The following is a 20,317-nucleotide window of genomic DNA, read 5'->3' on the forward strand; positions in this document are numbered from 1 at the left end:
CTTCATCCTGTCCGCTGTGGCCTCTCTGCTCTACGTGTGTGTGTGTGTGGAGCTCAGCCCCGCCCTTGGTCAAACACACACACACACACACAGACAGAGAGCAGAGGGGAGAGCCGGAGACAGCGATGTAACCTGGTCGTAACGCTACGAGTCCAAACCTCGCACCCTGCCTGCTGTTATTAGCTGGGGGGCTACACACCCGCTGGCTAAACGTTGATGCCTGGAAATGTCCCGAACGCAGCAAAATAATAAGAAAATAAGAAGATACAGGCAGAGGGCGGGGTCTCTGCAGATAAATACACCGCTATGCACTTCCAGTGGTTCATAAGTGATGATTGAGAGGGATTATTTTTGCATGAGTCTATACATTGTTTTTTTTAGGAAATCCTGCATAGTATACCTTTTTAAAGATTTTTTTTTTGGGCCTTTTTGATTGTATTTGGCAGTCAGTGGAGAGAGACAGGAGGCACAGGGAGAGAGAGATGGGGGTATGACATGCAATGGCCGTCCTGCGGCTGGGTGTCAAACTGTGGATGTTGTGATCATGTGGTATGCGCCTTAACCATTAGGCCACTGGAGCGCCCCACTGATATGGATTTTTGATGGATGAATGTTATTGGTTTTATCAGTAGCCCCTGGGCCTGCTCATGAGCCCTTATATTTTTATTTGATTTTTAATAGCTTACTAGCAAGTTGCTAAGATATTTGGCTCGGTAATTAATAACACAACCTGGTTTACTGTGTATGTTTATTGTAAATACTCTAGATATATTTGTGAACTGTATAGTTTGAAGAAAAAAAGAGTGCGGCAAACTCTAAGAGGTGTCCTGAATGTTTATGTCCCACAAATCTAGATGGTTTGTAATTCGCGATAGTTGCTGGTAGTTGCTCGCTGGTGGTTGTCTGACTGAAGAGTCCATTACTGTATCAATGCTTGCTGTTATTTTTGGCCAGAGTGGAAACCATATAGCCCTGCAGGCCTCAGGCAAGGCAAGAGAGATGAGTTTCTTTGACTGTGGACTGTGGTCAAAGAGGCATGCTCACATGTTTGGAAGCATTCCTCTCACTCCTACTGGTTTATGTTCTTGCAGAAATTTTAATCGTAGCGAGAGTCTCAGCCATGACCTGAGAGTATATAGTGACTTCTGTCTACTCTGGCACCTCAACAGCTTATTTCACTGGTTGGCTTAATCTCAATTGTGTGTGTGTTGCGAAAACTCTCTTACCTTAGGGTCAGGTTCTGAAATTAACACCCGCCAAGCACCAAATGCAGGTAGATTTTCCATTTGGGGAGTCTCAGAAGGCTATCTGCCACTCTGGCCGGTAAACGTTTGCACCAAAATAGTCATGTAATAAAATATCTGGCATGATGGCACAGAGGAAATTACTCATGTTTGTCCCTATACAGTGTAGACATGTGCACCATATGTGTTTTACACAGGTCTAAACAGTGCCTGGTCTCGTGGCACTGCTTTCCGTACGGAACATCAGCCACTTGACATTGCAGCTCTCTGCTAAACTGTCACTTGCTGCCGGTTTGCTGCTATTAATTGTTAATTGAATTTGCTATTAGTACCTTATTATCTCAATGAAATGTACTGAAACAAATGTACATTTGACACAAAAAGGCAATTTGGTATTTTGGCCAGTAAAAATTGCTTGGCTGGTCGATTTTTTTCACCTACCTGTCACCTTGGCAGATGAGTAAAAAAGTTAATATCGGACACTGCTTAGGGTCATCGTAGCACAAACATATTTAGAATGAAGCCATTGTTGTGCATTAAGCCTGATTGCATTAAAATAAATAATTCATATTGTAGTATTAGCCTAGTGGTTATCAAATTGACTCCTTTTTTTTTTTTATTACAGTTGGTAAGCAATTGGTAGGCTGAAATTGCCTCATCCATGTGCTTTTACTAATGTCATGGGAATGTCAGGCAACTAATATTCCCATGAAATCACCCACCAAGCTATGAATGTTGACCTGCATATTATACTGTCATGGGGAATGTCATATTTCAACCTCCATTTAAGGATTACATGGTTTTTAGGGAGCTGAGAAAATTTCCTGACACTCCAGTTAATAAACCTTCATATAATCACCTAAAAATGCAAGAAGAAATTAAATATCAGTCTGTATTCGTTGGTTCCAGAAGAACTGTTCCTTTAGAGCTGTACGCTTTCTAGTCACCAGGCTTGCTTTGTTCTAGAGCTACAACGATTGGTCGATTAGTGGATCGACAGAAAATGAATCGCCAACTATTTTGATAATCGATTAATCGTCATTAGTTAAAGCAAATATGCCAAACATTTGCTGGATTTTAGCTTCTCAAATGTGATGATTTAATGCTTTTCTTTGTCATACATGACAGTAAACTGAATATCTTTGGGTTTTGGACTGTTGTTCAGACAAAACAAGACATTTAAAGATCTAACCTTTGGGAACTTAAAGTGGACATTTTCACTATTTTCTGACATTTTATAGACAAAATTATTATTTGGTTTAATCAAGAAAATAATCTGCAGATTAAACTATAATGAAGATATTTGTTAGTTGCAGCCCTACTTTGTTTGTTTGGAAAGCAGACTAAATTGCACAACAGGCAGACTAGGGGTTAGGTGGAGCCCCAGTGGTCTTGCATTTGAGTGTATGTCAGAGCATCAGGTGACAAATGTGGAGACTATGACATTTTGACTGAGGCAGAGAATATGAATGAATTATTGGCAGGGGGATCTGATTACTATTACTAACCTCTAAAGCCTAACTAAAGCACTAATATCTTTGTGTTATGAAAGTAATAAATGATAATAAACAGAATATTTCCCTTTTGTCTTGAGCAGCGTAACAGGGTGAGCTGACCTATTTCAATAATACCCACCGGGCATGTGGCGCAAGCCAGGATGTACAGTATTTTGGAAAAGTGCCAATACCAGGGAGAAATATGACACCTTGACACTGGATTTTCTTGGCAGGAAAACACATTAGAACATTGGGTCTCTGCGGTAAATGTTGCCTGTGAATTGATGACTTATAAAAGGGCCATTTCATTATGGTTATCAAGTGTGAGGGAGTGAATTTTATAAATCTGCCAATATATGGGCCTCATTAGCTCATCTAATCATATTTCCCTCTCTGTTTTTCAGGTGTACAGCAGAGTATAGATAATGCTCAGACATGGTGCCTTGTCAGACCCATGTGTTGCTGAAGTGGCAGGAGCACTTCAATAGCTCCTGGGCAGCAGAGGACAGTGTACAGACAGCCACAAGGCATGGAGCTGCTGCACTCTACAATAAGCTCCTCCACAACAAGGAGGTGGTGACTCTGGCCCAACCTGTTCAAGAACTTGTTGGCCCTCGCCTGCCAGACTTTGAGTGTGAGTCTTGTGCCTCGGCAGAGAAAGAAGAGTACCTGTCATCCCTGCTTCACAGCCAGCGATGGCTGGCTCACCGCATGCTGACACAAACCTCCTACACCCTGAGCCTCCACCACAGGCTGGTAGTACTCCAGAGGATCTACTACGCACTCCACACCAAATACCACGACAAATTCCGCGTGCAGCTGCCCTCCCAGTCCACCGACAGCGGGACAGAATGTGGGCAACTTGAGCTGGCCTCAGAGCCCTGCCTGCCAGGGGGAGCGTCCAAAGTCAGGTCAGGTACAGATGTTCTGATAGAGATGGGTGTAAGGACAGGTTTGAGTCTGCTCTTCTCCTTACTGCAACAGAACTGGCGGTACGCAGCCTCTGTGCATCCTGAATCGGTGCTTTGCAATGACGTGCTCGCGACAGCGTCCTCTGTGCTGGCCTCTCTGCCACCGCTCTCCCTGGCCAATGAGAATAAGATCCCCTCAGTTGGGCTGGACTGTCTGACACAGGTGGCTGAGTTCTTGAAGAAGACATCAGTGAGCAGTGGGACTGGTGGGGCAGACCCGACTGGTCGGAGGCTAGCGTTGGAGCTGCTGCTTGGCCTGGCTATGCAGAGAGGCTCTCTGAAGTTTCTGCTGGAGTGGGTGGAGGTAGCCTTAGCTGCTTCCATGTCCTCCTGCACCTCTACACTGTCTTCCTCCTCTTCACTGAGCTACCAGCAGTCAGCTGGTGTGGGCTTTGATGTCATCCACCAAACCCTTTTCCAAATGAGGCAATATTCGGTATGTCACATGTCTTTCAAATTTGAAGTCTATTCTCGACTAATCTTCCTCTTACTGTATGTTTCATATACTCTGTTCAGCCACTGCTGTTGTATGTTACACTTATCAAGCCACCTGTTTCCTGATATCACATGACAATTTGGATTTTTTTAAAAATCTTGTTCAGACTGTAACCTGGGATCTTATGGAGTAAACACCAAAGGTCTAATTTTATGGGAAATGTTGACTTTTATTTATTAAAAGACGGTTCTGTTATTTAATATGGACCCTTAATAAAAAAAGGCAAACAGTAGTCTGTGGAAGGAATTCAGATGAGTGTTTGTTGTGCCACTTCTATGTAGACGTTCTGCTTTGGCTTGTGTAGCATTTCTGAGATAGTGTCATGTGATATCAAGACACAGGTAGCTTGATAAGTGTAACATAGGCACTGGCATACACGATAAGTAAAGTTGCATATGTGAATTTCCAATGAAATAAGTGGTTTCTTCATAAAATAATATGAGATAACTTTCATGCACATTTACGAACATACTGATAAACGAAACCCATTATCTGTTAAGAAGGAAAATGGCTCTTCACCACCACAGTCATCCCTGCTGTCGACTGGCCTTTTACTTTGAACAGTCTCATATGAAGCTTGGAGTGATGCATTAGTGTGCAGATAAGGATTAAGATTGAGTCAGTCCTCCTGCCCTCTCTAGATATGCGTATTGAGTCATCCTTTAACAGGGTAATCAGCTTTACAATATTCATATGCAGATGACAGCCAGGGCTAGGTATTGCCAGCAACCTCATGATGCTATACATATACAGTATATCATGAAGCAGGAAGCCACTATGTGATACTTTTCATGACATACTGTATTCTGATTTTGCATGGTAACCACATCCAGTAGGATCACACAACTTTAAACACTCGCTATCTCCACTAGCCAGGATTTCCGTTAAGAGCAGTGCCTTTGCCTCTTTGTCTGTGTTGATCTCATCCTGTGCCTGATCATGCAGCGACATGTCACTGTTTTCGGGAAGAGAAGTTCGGCTTTGTTCTGATGCTTCTGGTTTAAAAATCCTGAGAATGTAAAGATAGCAAACAAGAAATGTCATACAATTGATTTACTGTACTGTATATCCAAACCCACAAGACACTGAGTCATATTTTGTATTAAAAACACACACTATGTTGAAGGCTAAACATAAATCTTTTGTTTTCCAGGGTTTCCGTGGGGACTCTGTCAATACTCAGGTGCTGAAGAAGGATGCAGATGGGCTTTGTCGACTCTCCCAGGCAGCTCTGTGCCTGTTTGAGGAGGTGGGACTGAATTTAGTCACATAACATACCAACACTATTAACTGTTACCTGTTCTTCTTCACAGTAACTCACCTAATTATCCTCCTCTTTGGCAGATTTGTAACCTAGCATCCTACTGCTTGTGCTCATGCAGCACGGATGCAGCTGCTCCTGGTACAGAGAGTGACACAGTCATGGTCTATGTGTGGGGCAGTAACAGCAGCCATCAGCTGGCAGAGGGAACTCTGGAAAAAATCCTGCTGCCAAAACTGACGCAGGGCTTCAGTGATGCCCAGATGGTATGGCTACCCACAAGAATAGGACTAACACTCACCATGGGTGTCACAAGTTAATTACTACAAGTTAGAGTATTTGATATATTACAGTGTAATCCAGCAAATTTAATCTGAGTAATACATTCATCATAATTTTTCCTTAACTTTTTAAAAAATGTGTTTATTTGCAAGACGGTTTCTTTTTTTAGTTCCTTCTCTCATATCACCTTAAAGTAAAAGAGCAGTAAAGATTAAAATATTGGTATTGCATGAACCCTGATAACACTCTGTATCGATGATATTGACGCAGGTTAGTGGGTGGAGAAAATGAAAAGCGTGCCAGAAACTTTAAAACCTATTTTTAAAAATACATCATAAATATAATATTATTCTACCACTTTACATGTCCTTACTTGTGTCCTCTTTGTCTTTCTTTTAGATTGAGGCAGGCCAGTACTGTACCTTCTCGGTATCTGCAGATGGTTCGGTGAAAGCATGTGGAAAAGGCAGCTATGGCCGTCTGGGTCTCGGGGACTCCAACAACCAGTCCATGCCCAAGAAACTTGTGCTGGAGCCACATAGGAACATGAAGAAGGTGTCCTCCTCCAAGGGCTCAGATGGTCACACTCTGGCCATCACTATAGAGGGAGAGGTAAGGAGTTAGAGTGACTGCTGGTGCTGGAAAGACTACTGACTTGCTGGTGCTGTATGTATCTCAAAGGACAGTAGAGTGCATTTTTGAATGTGTGTTTCTGCTTCATTTCTGTCACATAATACAATGAAGTTGTGTTGTTTACCCACATTTATTAAAAAACTTAGACAGTCACAAAACAGTGCAAAACCAGTCCAACCAATAAAAAAACATGAAAATCATGGTTTTACACAGTTTTTTTCCCCTGACATGGTAGAGATAAATCCACTCCCACAATGTCTGAAGTTATTAAGATATATATGATATTATATTATGAAATATTTCAAAAATATTTATTTCAGGTGTTCAGCTGGGGTGATGGAGAATATGGAAAACTAGGCCATGGCAACAGTGCTACACAGAAATACCCCAAAATCATACAAGGACCGCTGTTTGGCAAAGTAAGCATGGGATATTAGCTTGTAGGGGAAAAGATAGATGCAAGATTTTAGATGGCAATGGAATTTTTTATTCTAATAATCGCATCTCTTCCAGGTTGTTGTTTGTGTGTCTGCTGGCTACAGACACAGTGCTGCTGTGACTAATGATGGAGAGCTTTATACCTGGGGGGAAGGAGACTTCGGCAGACTTGGTACACACCTTATGTCTCAAGTTGCTTATGCTTTATTAGTCCCAACAATTTCAAATTGAAACCCCTCCTCTGGTATGTTAGCAACAACCTCTGTTGTCCTACATTTGCAGGTCACAGCGACAGCCAGAGTCGGAACGTGCCTACACTGGTGAAGGACATCAGTGGTGTAGGGCAGGTGGCCTGTGGCAGCTCTCACACCATTGCTGTGGCACAGGATGGACGCACTGTGTGGTCCTTTGGAGGAGGAGACAATGGTATGTTGTCAGATGACATACGGGATGATTCAAGCACACAAAGCATCGTTTGTGTGACCTAGTGGTTTTTATCTGTGTACAAAACGTGAACATTTGCTCAAGCTCAAGGACAGTAACGCTGCAGTATCATTTGTGGTATATCAACGCAAATGTCTTGAGTCAGTGTGAACCAATGCTGGTACTCAGATATGACTCACCCTTGCAGGTAAACTAGGTCACGGAGACACCAATCGTGTGTATCGCCCCAAGGTCATAGAGGCCCTGCATGGATTCATCATTAGGAAAGTGTGTGCTGGCAGCCAGTCATCTCTGGCCCTTACCTCTGCAGGACAGGTGAGCTTTTGGGTCAGACATTGTTTTTCAATGTCAGAATTAGCTGGTAGCAAATGACTGTGTTGTAATATTTTTTTTTTTACTGGATCAACTTAAAACCCTGTTTGCACCAACAGCTCGAAACGGTTGATTCTTAAAAGATCTGAAAAAAAATCTAAATGTTTAACCAACAATCAGATCTTTCCAAATTTTCGTTGGTGGAAGGTATTTTGAAGGAGCATACTAACATTGCCTCTCTCATTCTTCATCAGCACTTCATATTCAGTCCAAACAACATGCATTTATTTGATTAACCTATGTATGCAAAGAAAAATAGGTAGATAAAGACAGGGCTGGATATGTAGTTTTGTCATTAATTAATTAATTTGTGTTTCTTCATGTAATTTATTCAGGTGTTTGCGTGGGGCTGCGGCTCGTGTTTAGGATGCGGCTCTTCTGAGACGACCTCTTTGAGGCCCAGGTTCATAGAGGACCTGGGTATCACCAAGATCATTGATATTTCATGTGGAGACAGCCACTGTCTGGCTCTGTCCCATGGTGAGATATAGTCAGTTATTTAGATGAGTAGTTAAAAAAAACATAGCAACCTTGCTTTCAGAGTGATTTTTTGATTACAGGTTTGTAAATGGGATTTTAAAATTGTAATTATGTTCAAACTGCAATGCATGCTGTTCTCCTTTCATCAGAGAATGAAGTGTATGCGTGGGGGAACAACACCATGGGCCAGTGTGGGCAAGGCCACACTTCTACACCTATTACTAAACCTAAGAAGGTGCTTGGTCTAGAGGGCGTGTCCATCCAGCAAATCACTGCTGGCACTTCTCACAGCCTGGCTTGGACTGCAGTTCCAACCGATAGGTAAAGCCTCGTCTCTTAAACAACTTGAAGTGCTTTTCTTTAAGCTCTGACATATTTGTGCTGGCACAGTGGTTACCTCTTTTTAAGTGATTTAGCCTTTGTTTGGCAGGCAACTGGTGGCGTGGCACAGGCCCTTTTGTGTCGACTTGGAAGAGAGTACATTCACCTACCTACGCAACTTCCTAGAAAGTTACTGTGATGGCATCGGGAATGACACTCCCCCTGCCCCATTCATATCTAAAAGGTATGCAGTTACATTAAGTACTCATTAGTTACACTAGCATATTCTGTGACTACAAGGTTGTATTTTAGTATTTGCATATAAAGCTTCATTCATTATACAGAATCACAAGCAAAAAAATGTCCTTATATTGTGAAAAGTTACTTCTTTGTGACCTGCTACACTCGGATCATTGTAGTTTTTATACCATTGCATCACCACCAACTGCAGGACACTCTTAATGCTGTCTTCACCTATTCTTCAGGGACCATCATCAATTTCTTTTGCTGTGCATGAAGCTGCTGTCCATCCACTTGTCCTTGGCCCATGCTGGGGGCACCGGTGCAATGGTTTTGGGGGCCCAGGGCAGGCCCCTCAGAAACCTGCTCTTCAGACTCATAGACACCAATATGCCAGACTCCATACAGCAGGTAAATTAACAGGCTGTCTGTTTTTTAAATTGTTTTCATTATATTCTTATGCTGACATGACAGGAGGAATTGTTGAAGTCGGCTGCTGGTGTAAGAACCAAGATAATAATATAGCGTAGATTGTATCTAAATCAGTCTGTGAATGGAAGTGTTATAGCCTACATTTTCTCATTTAGTTGTGTCCATGTGTCTTTTCAAATTGTGCTAATATTCTTGTTCATCCTCAGGCAGTTATGAACAGTCTATCAATCGGGGCATCCTTGCTGCTGCCTCCTCTGAGGGAAAGAACAGAACTGCTCCTCTCCCTCCTTCCTCAGGGCCCACAGAGCTTAAATGTCCTTTCCAAAGGACAGGTATGTGTAGTTATTTTCCTGTCATTTTAAAAACAGCCTGTGTGTAATTACAGCAGTGCTGTTCACCATTATCGTTTTTGTACATTGTGCATCTGTCACTTAATACATTAATTAACTTTGCTGCTTTGTTTGCCTCATTTGAATTATGAATATGATCCAGATAGACAACAGCGTGTTTGTCAAAATCATAGCACCGACTTGCCGTTGCTAGGCAATATGTGTTGAAGACTGATGGGATGTTGTGAGAACATGTTGCTGTAAAATCATTATCTCTTCTCTGCAGAAATGTTTTTGGTAACTTCAGATTTAAAATGATCAAATCCTAGACAATTCTCTCCATCTTTTCTGTGTCTTTCAAAGCGTCTGCAGTTAGACATGGTCCTCAGCAGCCTTCAGGACCAGAGCCACGTAGCCTCTCTGCTAGGTTACAGCAGTTTGGGGGAAGTGGCAGCCCTGGGACCCCCTCTGACACCCGCTATGTCAGTCCGACCACCATCTTCTTCCAGCTCTGTTGAGGCTTATGACCCTCTACACTTAGCGGAGGTGCTGCTCAGAACCCTTCTACTCAGCATAGGCTTTTACACGGTATGGAAGGAGCAGCCTGTGTGTAAATTTACCATTCAACTTTTGGGCACATGTTTTCCCTGTCAAATCACAAACATTCCTATAATTTCTGGATGTTATGGGTCACATTGTTACCATTGAATTAAGAGTGACGTTGCTATTCCTCCACATGCGTTCTCTGTTTTTGTGTGTGTTCATGCAGGAGCGGGCATTTGGAGAATTGGAGAAAAACAGTGACAAGCTGCTATCTAGTGATAGTCAGGGACAGACTGATCCTCCGTCTCACTTCCACCAGCTGCTGTCTGGACTCCACAAACACCTGCTTGCCCATTGCTACATCCATTCCAGCCCTGAGGTGCGCTATAGAAACAGCTATACACAATGAAAAATGTGCAGTACATCATCAAAAGAAGATCATTGTTATTTTTCTGTGAAACTGTACACAGTAGTCTTATGCTGACAGGTCAAGTATATAGAAATTTAATATTGTAGCTCTGCAGTCACATAGTTGCATTTTTTATGTTCACACTGATTCCACTGTTCTGTAGGATGACAGCAGTGTAACGCTGCTTTGTGAACACCTTTACCTGCTGCTTCCCTTTGCTGCTGAGACACTCAGGAGATCCACCAAACTGTTGAAAGAGAGTTTCCTGGACAAACAAATCATCAAGAAGCTGCACAGTAAGAAAAATGGCGGTTCTGTGAGTTGTATGCATTATTTGCACAGATCAAGAGAACTCTTTTATTTACAAAATATAAACCAAAATCCCTTCCTTGATGTTTTTATTTCTATTTTTAGTGACCAGTTGAAGGCTTGTTCTAAACATTTATACAGCAAATTCCTACGCTGATTGGGTTCAATACACAAGTGCGGTCTTTAATTATTTGTCTGTCTTCAATGGTTCTTTTTTTAAATTTCTCAGTCAGCTCCATTGATTTTAGAGCACCGAACAGTTGGGCCACTTAACACTGAGGTGCCAGTAGATCTGTTGACAAGCACACATCTTATCTACGGTGTATCCCTCCATTATTTTTTATCAGTCACTCTAATCTCCCTCTCTCCTCTCCACCCCTTGTCCCAGTGGTGTTGTACAACTCAGTGGCTGGCAGCCTGCTTTGTCAGGTTATGTACTCCTTGCTGCTGCTGCCCCTGGCCACGGTTCAGCCTCTTCTCAGCCATTTACTGGCCTTGTTGGAGCAACTCAATGATTTCAATAGGTTGCTGCCAGAGACAGGCCTGCTGGAGGAGCAAGAACTCGGGATGGAGGCTCAGAAAACCTGCTCAGGTCAGTGGAATTTGGACTATACTTTCTATAAAAAGGATGTCACCTTTTTATCAATGACAATAACGCTTACAAAATGTATTCCTTATAGATAAAAGTGAAGAAAACACTGGACAGCAGCAACAGCAGGAGGAGTGCAAGTGGACTTGGCTATTGGACCTGGAACGGTCTGTAGCGCTGGCAGTCGGCCGTTGCCTCGGTGGTATGTTGCAAGGCCTGCCGCCCTCACCCCAAGAGAAAACGTCAGAGTTCTGGCTATCAAATGTCCTCCTCAAGAACGGCCTGGAGATGGACTTTGAACAGCTGGGTAGGAAAACATACTGCCTTCTCTCAAACCTTTCACATGTGCTAATGTTTTGGCAAACTTGAAGCAGTTGTCATCCCCTGATTTTATGTCCACATTCTGTTTGGATAAATTAACAATAAAACTAATATTATTATTAGCCACGTTAGAGTGCATGAAAGTAGGGAAAATTTTTTCAAGGGAAATGGGCAAAGAGATGCTTTGGAGATTACAATAAGTAATGAGTAATGTTAAGGGGTATATTAACATTTTTTTTTGCCATTTTGCCTTTGTTAGGTAGTTTACAATAGAAATAGACAAGAAATTTAGATTGAAGGGGATGACATGCAAAAAAGGCCCCCTGTTGGAATCATACCAGGGATGTTATGATTACATAGTACAGATCTTAGACCATGACAAGATATTATTTTATTATGCAAATGAGGAAATTAACTGTATTTCTGTTGTAGTTTTCTATTCTTTCCCGGTCCTATATCTTATTTGATGATTTATCCTGTAGACTCGAGCATGGCATGGCTGACTGAGGTGGCCCTGCTGGGCAGTAGTGATTCCAGGCTGGCAGAGCTGAGTCTGACTGAGGAAACCAGGACTTTACTGGAACTGGCACTGGGATCCTCTAGAGGGTCTGCAGGTGGTCTGTGGCGGAAGATGGAGGAGTACGCTCTCAGCAAAGGTACCACATGTGTCTTTGTGGATGAGTGCGTGTGTGTGTGTGTGACTGTTTATAATATTAATATCCAGATGATAATGGACTAACTGACAATTTTGAAAATCTTGTTTGAAGGAGAATTAATTACTATTATGTATCTTTTTTTTATTCTGGTCATTAGATTTGTGTTTTTCCATTTTCGTGACTTTGTTGTAATGAATCTGTGTTGTTTTGCTGTGAGAGCAGAATGGGAGAGTGGGGGCTCTTCAGGCGACTGTTTGCTGCAGACTGTCTGTCGCTGCAGTCTGGCTGCACTTTTGAAGCACACTGGGCTGCAGGATGAAGCCTGTTTGCAGGACAGGTCAGTAACACAAAGATAATATTTACTGGAATACCTATTCCCGTGCATTCTGTTTTGAAAAAGATGAAATTATGTGAATGATAAGCTCTTTACTGCAATGCTAATTATCTACTCTACCCTGAGACAGATATGAGCCCTGTGAGATGCTGTTAGACGTCTATGAAACAGTTTATAAAATCAGAAGCACTCTGTTGGCCCATAAAAACTCTCCAAAGACGTCACAGGTGCAGGCTTCTGCCAAACAGGTATCATTACCAAAATTACTCCACTTAACACCATGATTAAATATATTCAATACATTTATTTTTGACAAAGATGAGTAGTTACAGAATGATTTATAAACAATATAAACCCTAATAGTTTTCTAGTTTTCTTTCATCATTGTGTTACTGCATGTGACTATATGGAATTATTTGAAATGTTTATGATTAAAAATGAAAAAACACAGGTGTATCTAACATATTCCTTGAATTGCAGACCTCTCAATCTCCTCAAAGTCCTGATGCAGACCGGCAAGAGCCAAGTACCTCAGCGGATCAGGCAGGAAAAGATCACGAGCAACAGTCAGGAGGTCACTGTAGCCGGGAGGTGCAGGTGCCCCCACCTTCCACAGCGAACCATAACCAGGAAGACGTCGCAGAGGACGACACATTTGGCAGCAGTCGTATGTACCTGTCAGGTTAGGAAGGCGTATCTCAATTTCTGTCGTTTTCCCAGCAACGTTAAAAATGTAATTCTTTTTGTATAGGGAGACAGAAATAGACATAACACACATACATACATACACACAAAAGTCACCATCATTATCACTATCTCAAGGGTCATTCCTGTCTCTGCAGAAGTACTGGAGTCGTTCATGGCTACCCGTGAAGCCATGCAGGTACAGCAGAGCGTGACTGTATACGAGTCCTTTGGCACTTCCACCCTCCCCAGCAGCATGGAAAGCCCCGTCAGCCCAGAGCGGGAGCTGGATCGTAAGCAGCAGTGGGATAAGCAGAGAGAGTCTGAGGAAAGCTTGTCGTTCCCTGCTGCCTGCCATCTGGTAGTGTCCCGCTGTCTCTTCCTCCTGCTAGGGGTCAGGCCAGCTTGGGTGGAACCCAGCGAAAGGGAGAATATTCAGGCAATGAACACCAGAGCAAGGTAAAGATTGTGTTAGGCTTTGTGTTTATTTCAATGCAGATGTGTTTTTGAGAGCTGCTTCTGCACTAATTGTCCGCATCGTCCCACTTTCAGGAAATCACCAGAATCCTTGATGATGGGCATTGATGGCAGAAAACAGGTAAGTCTTTTACTGTACCAAAATTTGGCCTTACACCTCCTGATCAGTGCTAATATACTGTCTTTGTCTTATTTAGTCTGACCAATCCAAAAACCCCTTGGGATCTTCGAAGAACAAAATGGGTAAGCGGAGTAGGTTGGTTCAGTTAATGCATTCTGGATATGTCATACCCTACAGTACTGTATTAAAGGAATAGTTATCATACATTTTGATAAATAAGCATATTCACTCTCTCGCCAAGAGTTAGATTAAAAGACTGATACCACTCTCAAATGTAAAAACTGAAGTGAAAAAGTGATAATTTGTTGTTTTGCAGGGCGTAATGTGCTGAACTATTTCTTGGCCTTGTGCAGTGACTTCCTGGAGTCTTGTCGTCACCGTGAGGCTGCCAGGCAACCAGCAGAGACTCCAGGAAGTCACAGTGACAAGCCAAGAGATAGTCCCACATGGGCTAGTTGTTTCCGGTCTTTATCCCTGCTCTAAATACAACTTGTTTACATGATAATTTGATTTTGTGTCTTTTGTCATTGAGAAAAATCATATCACACCGTGTAACAGAAACAAAACACTGAATAATTAACACCGTGAGAGGTGTTGAAAATGACTCTGAGACAACGCTTGCTTTCACTCCTCTTATCTGTCTGCTTTAGGCTTACCTCTCTGCTCTCTGGGCATCATGAAAGACGCTTGGGATCGCCTGAGGCAGTGTATCAGCCCAACCACCACTATGTCCCACTATGGCAACAACACTCTGCCGATTCTTAACCAGGTGTTCCACTTTGTCTGCGGAAGCTTGTTATACCCATCAGCTTCCTCACCGACACTACCAGGTGGACAGACTTGTAATCAGGCTGATCCAAAGGCCATCACCTTTGCCATAATGCAGCAGCAACAGAGGGCTGAGGTATTTAGATTTTGCTTCTTTAATAAGATTCAACAAATAAACTGTAAATTATTATTGTTGGGGGAATTAAAACCTCTGCAGCTATTTGTTAATTTATTTGTGTGTTTGTGTGCTTTCAGTCAACCTATCCACATTTTGTTTGTGGTTTTTCTACATCTTGTTAATATAATAACAGATGTAATCGACCACGTAGGACCATATATAAGTGTAAATTATTAAAAACCTGTAACAAATGATTGGAAATACAGAATACATTTCAAGGGCTCAATTAACCACTAACTATTTTCTTTTGTCAGATGCGTCTGGAGGCCTTTTGTCAGATGTCATCCTTCCTTTCTAAGATGGAGGAAAAGAGCAGTGGTTTCACAGTGTCCCCTCAGTTTCCCACATTGTTGCAGTCTGTGCAGCTCCAGTTCCTCTCTGGATGCTTCGATCTGGGAACACAAATCATTGGCTCTCACTCGGGAGCTCATTACGAGATGCAGCATTACATGGTACATCTAATAATCATGCTATCACAATATTTGTGCAGATGTGTGTACAATCAGTAATTATGGAAAGAAAGAATTAATATTTCATTCAAGCCAGAGGGAATGAGGAAAAACATTGAGTGTTACATTCATTTTATATGTTTGTTCTTTATTATCATGTCGTATAAATTACTCTTTTATCTCAACCCAGTCTGGTACACATTCAGCTTCCATGGATACGCAAAGAGAGCTACAATCTGCAGCCCACTCTTTCTACCAGCAGGTGGTGCGTGTCCTCAGACAGAGGGTCCTGTTGGAAAGAGAACATCCAGGTGTGTTCATTATAGTCTTTCACATCTGTTTAACACATTGTACAGCTCCCCGTTGGTTATTTTTTTTGCAGCGGCTTTCATTTTACTTGGCCTGTACTTGATATCGTCTCTATCGTACTCAGGTTCCTGCCAGCACCTTCTCCTAGCCACAATGTTTGCACTAAATTTCTGCTACCAACCGGTGGACCTGGTGCTGGTCACTGAATGTGGTATCCTGGAAATCCTTTCCATGCTGACCAACAACAGCTGTGCACTGATGAACCAGGGCTGGTATGCAGCTGCTACATCTGGATCCATGCTACTAAGTGGGGCTGTCAGACTAGCTTGTGCCCGCCTGCTTCAGATACTGACTGTAGCTTCAAGGTGAGAATGTGGAGACAGGAAACAGCTGTAAAAAAAGCATTGCATGGAATCTTCTGCAATTTAATTCATCGAATTATTGCTCAAGTGTCTATATTTGCATAACAAATTGTTCTGTGCTCTCAGCTCCTGTGAGGATTTGATACCTATGGATGTATCCCAAGCTCTAATGGAAGTGATGTGTGAGCAGCTCCAAAATATCTTGTACACTTTCCAGCAACAGCAGGCAGCAGAGAGAGGAACAGCTGAAAGGACAGATCTGGACTCCAGCAGCAAGAATGCAAATCTAGTTGGTGTGGCAAATTTAGCTATGTTAAACTTTAAGAGCACAATTAAATATATTATTTGAATTTTTATGAATTTGTGGCATATGTTATCCTTCCTGTTTTTGTGTACAGTTTTCCTTCTGTTTTTGTTGTCTTAGGAGTGGAAAGCAGCAAAGTGGTTGAATCTCAGCTTGCAGATTTCTTGGTGTTTCTGAGGCGTGTACTGTCATTAAGAGTAATGAAAAAACTTTCTACTTTTGTCAAATGGATTGATCCACTCATGGCCATTATTTCCCACAAGTGCTCTTTAGGTAAGACCATTTAAAGTAATAATTAGGAACAGCATTGGTATAGTTTGTGGTGCAGAACTGATTACTTGCGTTCTTTTTAATTCCTTATTCACCACCATCACCGTCCCCCTTTTCAGGATCTCCATGCTTCCAGAACCTTCGCACTAAGCTTTTGGCCTTCCATGTTTTAGAAAGACTGTTACCTGCTTGTTCTGAGTCAGTTCAAATTCAACAGGTATGATGTAAAAAAATGTAAATGCAATAATTTCAAGGATTCTACTGCTGTTACACTTCACAGCAGGAAATTATTCAGTTAAAGTAGCTCAAGAAGACATCGATGTATGAAAATTACTCCCTGACATGAAGCATTTGCTAGTTTGAAATTGTAATTTTTCTTTTCTCCATTTTCTTGTAGATTGTTAAACACCTCTTTCAGCTGTTGTCTGTTTATATGTGGGAGGAACCACTAGCTGAGAGGAACCACGAAGAGACGGCTGATAAAGACACGGGGGTAACACAGAACATACATTAGTAGTATTACATTAATAATACTCTGTACTATATTGCAGTATGTACTACATATGGCTACATTGAGAGTATAATTTTAGTGTATTGCTATGGCATGGTTTGCATAATCCTGAATACATCAGTGTTCAGTCAAGTTCTAGACACTGATATCCTGTTTAGAAACCAGCTTATCTTAATCAAAATAAGGCTAAAAATAGATCTCATGTATCTGAATGTATGTATTTGTCAATCTCCCTTTCCGTGCAGCATCAGATAAACAAACATTTTTAAAGTTTGACGTCTCTCAACTCCTCTGTAGTCTGCTGCCTCTTACTAAAAATAATAGAAAAATGTTGCTGCAAACTTTTCAACTTAAGTTTAGTGTTTTCATGTTTTTGAAATCATGTTTTCTTGATTTGCAGGAATTATTGCAATTCATTATAGCATGCGCTCTACTTACATACTATATCTTATCAATGACTTGCCAGCCTAAGCTTTGTGTTCAGTACATTAAAACACATCTCTGTGTATTGTATTATTGTAACCCCTGTTACAATAACAAAAAGGAAAGCTATTCATGTTTACTTTGAAAATAGTGAATGGATGCAGTAGTTTTAAAGCACATAATGCTTTGTCAAGGAAGAAGTGAAATGCACTCCTGGCAGTAATGAAACTGAAAAAAGCAGGGCTCTGTGGTGGTGGAGGGTTTGAAAAGTGGACCTGGGCAGAAAAATAAAACAAATATAGTGGTGTCAAATTACTTAAAGTATGAATATGACTAAAGAACTCTGTCAGCCAGTCTGTCAAGTTTAATTGGTAGCCATTGTCTTCATACATCTGTAACCTTTTACATTTTCATGGGATTTCTAATTTTAGTGGATTATGTTCATTTATTTTTTTATTGAGTTGGACATTGCTGGTATGTGGTGCTAAAGTGTCCAACTCTTGGTTCATTGTTTGGCAGAATCCTGGCAGCTATGATGAATGTATTCCCATTGGAGACTTTTCCTTTGACCCGCACAAGTTAATCTGCTGTTCTCTGGAGAGCGGGAACATTCTCTCCCATGGCTCAGGAGGGAAAGGTTACGGCCTGGCAACCACTGCCATCACCTCTGGCTGTTTCATTTGGAAGGTAAAAACTGGTATCTAGATGGAGAAAAAAATCACACTCATACAGTTAAAATTTTAATTTTGATTTTCTTTATTAGTTTATGTCCTGATTTTATCTCTGGAATGTGCTAATAAAACATTAATAACTAATAAAACATCCTAATAATCTGATATTTTACCAACTTCTCCCCTCAGTTCCACATTACCAAAGAGAACAGAGGCAATGAGGGCACATGTATTGGCGTTTCACGCTGGCCAGTCCGAGATTACAACCACCACACTACCACTGACATGTGGCTGTATCGTGCTTATAGTGGCAACCTATACCACGGAGGGGAACTTGTCCGCACACTTCCCTCCTTTACCCAGGGTGATACCATCACCTGCATCCTGGACATGGAGGCTCACACCATATCATTTGCTAAGAATGACAAGGTCTGACCAAATATTCACCGTCAGTATTCAGGGGTTTTGTTCTACTTGACTGATGAGTGTTTGTTCTTCAATCTTTTTTCTGTTTTTTTGTTTTGTCTTTATGCTAGGAGCCGAAGTTGGCATTTGAAGGTGTGGTTGCCTCTGAACTGTACCCTTGTGTGTTGTTCTACAGCAGTAATCCTGGAGAGAAGGTACATGATATACATACTGTAGGCACCTACTTCATAAGGCAAGAGGTGCTCTTTTTGAATCCTGTGTAGGCATTAGTGTATTTTGTGTGCGTTATAATGGCAATCTTTGGACACAGTAAATAAAAACATAATTTTAGAACTAGAACACCCTTTTGGATTACATTAACAGTGGACCCAGGAACTCCACAAAGTCATATTAAAGATAAGGAGAACAGACAGCTACCTATATAGTGAATGTGAGGAAAGTACCAGTACCAGATGGTACTGGTAGCACAACAACATTTTACCTCTGTATTCCTCACAGGTGGCACTGCGTGACCTCCAGATGCGAGGTATGCCCAGTAATCTGCTTCCTGGGGAGCCTCTCTGTAGCCCTCAGACCACCGTGCTGCTGGAGTCAACAGTGCAGCTCCTCCGTAAGCTCCATCAGTGTGACCAGTGGTCCCCACACATCAACCAGCACATCCATACCCACCTGGAGCTCATTGGACCCCTGCTTAAAGAGGATGATTTAGGAAGCTTAAGTCCAGGTCAGTAACAAGCTTAGACTAAGCAAGATTAGTCTGGTCTTGTTGTACTATAAATAGATCTCAGTTAAGTTTAATTTTATAACACTTTTCCAGTGCAGGAAAATTTAGTATCATCACCTTTTTTCAAAGGAGATTAAAAAATAAACTGTAAGCAGTGGTGATCAAAGGGTTCATGATGTCATTCATCATTTTCTGAAGAAGATTGTGTTTACAGGTGTTGCTATGTTGCCTGCACTGAGGAGCTGTGTGAAATAGTTTTATTTTACACACAACAATCATTCACAACTGTTAGTCCTGCTACAGTGGACCAAGGAATAAACAGCTGATGTAAAAAAACAGATGGAAGAAACCAGCTGTGGACTGTTTGGATTTAAGTACATCTGTAGCTTCAGCATCTGTCAGTCACCATTAAAAAATATACAGTATTAGAATATAAATAATGAATGCAACTAATGAAGTTCATGAGGTGTATTATCCTTAAAAAGCATATTTTCTAAATGGCTTTTACTCTTTGATACTCCCTATCTTACCTTCTCCTACAGGACTCAGTACCACATACTCTGAGAAGGAAGAGAATGAAAAAGAGAAAGATTTGGCAGGTGACAACACAGGGGATTTGTTGGCCCATCGTCGGTCCCTGTCAGAGAACAAGCTGGCTGCTCTTTGCACTGACGTGTGGCCGGTACTGGCCCTGATCGGAGGAGTGGACAATGGTCTCCGGGCTGGAGGTTTGTGTCTGCACAAGCCCAGTGGGCGCAGGGCAATCCTGCTGGGGGTCCTGAAAGAAGGAAGCTCCCTGGCCAAGCTTCAGTGGGAGGAGGCAGACCTCTCTGTCAGGTATTACAAATATATATTGATGTACCCACCTATTTATGATAAACTGTCTTTGCACATGTTGATTAAACTATGATTCTCATTAACTTCCATTAAACAATTCTTATATTTTTCTTGTCTTGGTCCTTTCAGCATGTTTATGATTCTGTATAATTCTTTTCTGTTAGTGTTTATTTTTCCTCCTCTGTAATTTGTCTAACATTTTA

The 20,317-nt window shown here is 41.7% G+C and overlaps 1 protein-coding gene across 9 annotated transcripts in view; it reads left to right on the top strand.

Moving 5' to 3' along the window:
- LOC137171239 (probable E3 ubiquitin-protein ligase HERC1) overlaps positions 1-20,317 on the top strand; it is a 42,767-nt gene that overhangs the window by 2,323 nt on the left and 20,127 nt on the right. For 8 of the 9 annotated variants that reach the window (XM_067575111.1, XM_067575115.1, XM_067575116.1 and 5 more), the window contains 38 exons: positions 3,145-4,147; positions 5,361-5,456; positions 5,552-5,734; positions 6,150-6,362; positions 6,704-6,802; positions 6,897-6,993; positions 7,104-7,247; positions 7,453-7,580; positions 7,973-8,117; positions 8,267-8,438; positions 8,548-8,682; positions 8,924-9,089; positions 9,317-9,442; positions 9,803-10,027; positions 10,209-10,361; positions 10,555-10,687; positions 11,089-11,292; positions 11,381-11,596; positions 12,093-12,266; positions 12,489-12,603; positions 12,731-12,848; positions 13,081-13,282; positions 13,443-13,743; positions 13,837-13,882; positions 13,959-14,004; positions 14,533-14,786; positions 15,083-15,280; positions 15,468-15,588; positions 15,711-15,951; positions 16,075-16,241; positions 16,373-16,525; positions 16,642-16,739; positions 16,920-17,015; positions 17,976-18,143; positions 18,317-18,556; positions 18,664-18,747; positions 19,052-19,277; positions 19,820-20,114. In XM_067575111.1, coding sequence (XP_067431212.1) covers positions 3,176-4,147; positions 5,361-5,456; positions 5,552-5,734; positions 6,150-6,362; positions 6,704-6,802; positions 6,897-6,993; positions 7,104-7,247; positions 7,453-7,580; positions 7,973-8,117; positions 8,267-8,438; positions 8,548-8,682; positions 8,924-9,089; positions 9,317-9,442; positions 9,803-10,027; positions 10,209-10,361; positions 10,555-10,687; positions 11,089-11,292; positions 11,381-11,596; positions 12,093-12,266; positions 12,489-12,603; positions 12,731-12,848; positions 13,081-13,282; positions 13,443-13,743; positions 13,837-13,882; positions 13,959-14,004; positions 14,533-14,786; positions 15,083-15,280; positions 15,468-15,588; positions 15,711-15,951; positions 16,075-16,241; positions 16,373-16,525; positions 16,642-16,739; positions 16,920-17,015; positions 17,976-18,143; positions 18,317-18,556; positions 18,664-18,747; positions 19,052-19,277; positions 19,820-20,114 — 6,950 coding nt within the window. In that variant the 5' untranslated portion in view covers positions 3,145-3,175. The remainder of the gene's footprint in view (positions 1-3,144; positions 4,148-5,360; positions 5,457-5,551; positions 5,735-6,149; positions 6,363-6,703; positions 6,803-6,896; positions 6,994-7,103; positions 7,248-7,452; positions 7,581-7,972; positions 8,118-8,266; positions 8,439-8,547; positions 8,683-8,923; positions 9,090-9,316; positions 9,443-9,802; positions 10,028-10,208; positions 10,362-10,554; positions 10,688-11,088; positions 11,293-11,380; positions 11,597-12,092; positions 12,267-12,488; positions 12,604-12,730; positions 12,849-13,080; positions 13,283-13,442; positions 13,744-13,836; positions 13,883-13,958; positions 14,005-14,532; positions 14,787-15,082; positions 15,281-15,467; positions 15,589-15,710; positions 15,952-16,074; positions 16,242-16,372; positions 16,526-16,641; positions 16,740-16,919; positions 17,016-17,975; positions 18,144-18,316; positions 18,557-18,663; positions 18,748-19,051; positions 19,278-19,819; positions 20,115-20,317) is intronic. The other variant, XM_067575112.1, reaches the window with a different exon arrangement.

This window comes from Thunnus thynnus, chromosome 19 (genome assembly GCF_963924715.1).
Source record: "Thunnus thynnus chromosome 19, fThuThy2.1, whole genome shotgun sequence".
Taxonomy (NCBI): domain Eukaryota; kingdom Metazoa; phylum Chordata; class Actinopteri; order Scombriformes; family Scombridae; genus Thunnus; species Thunnus thynnus.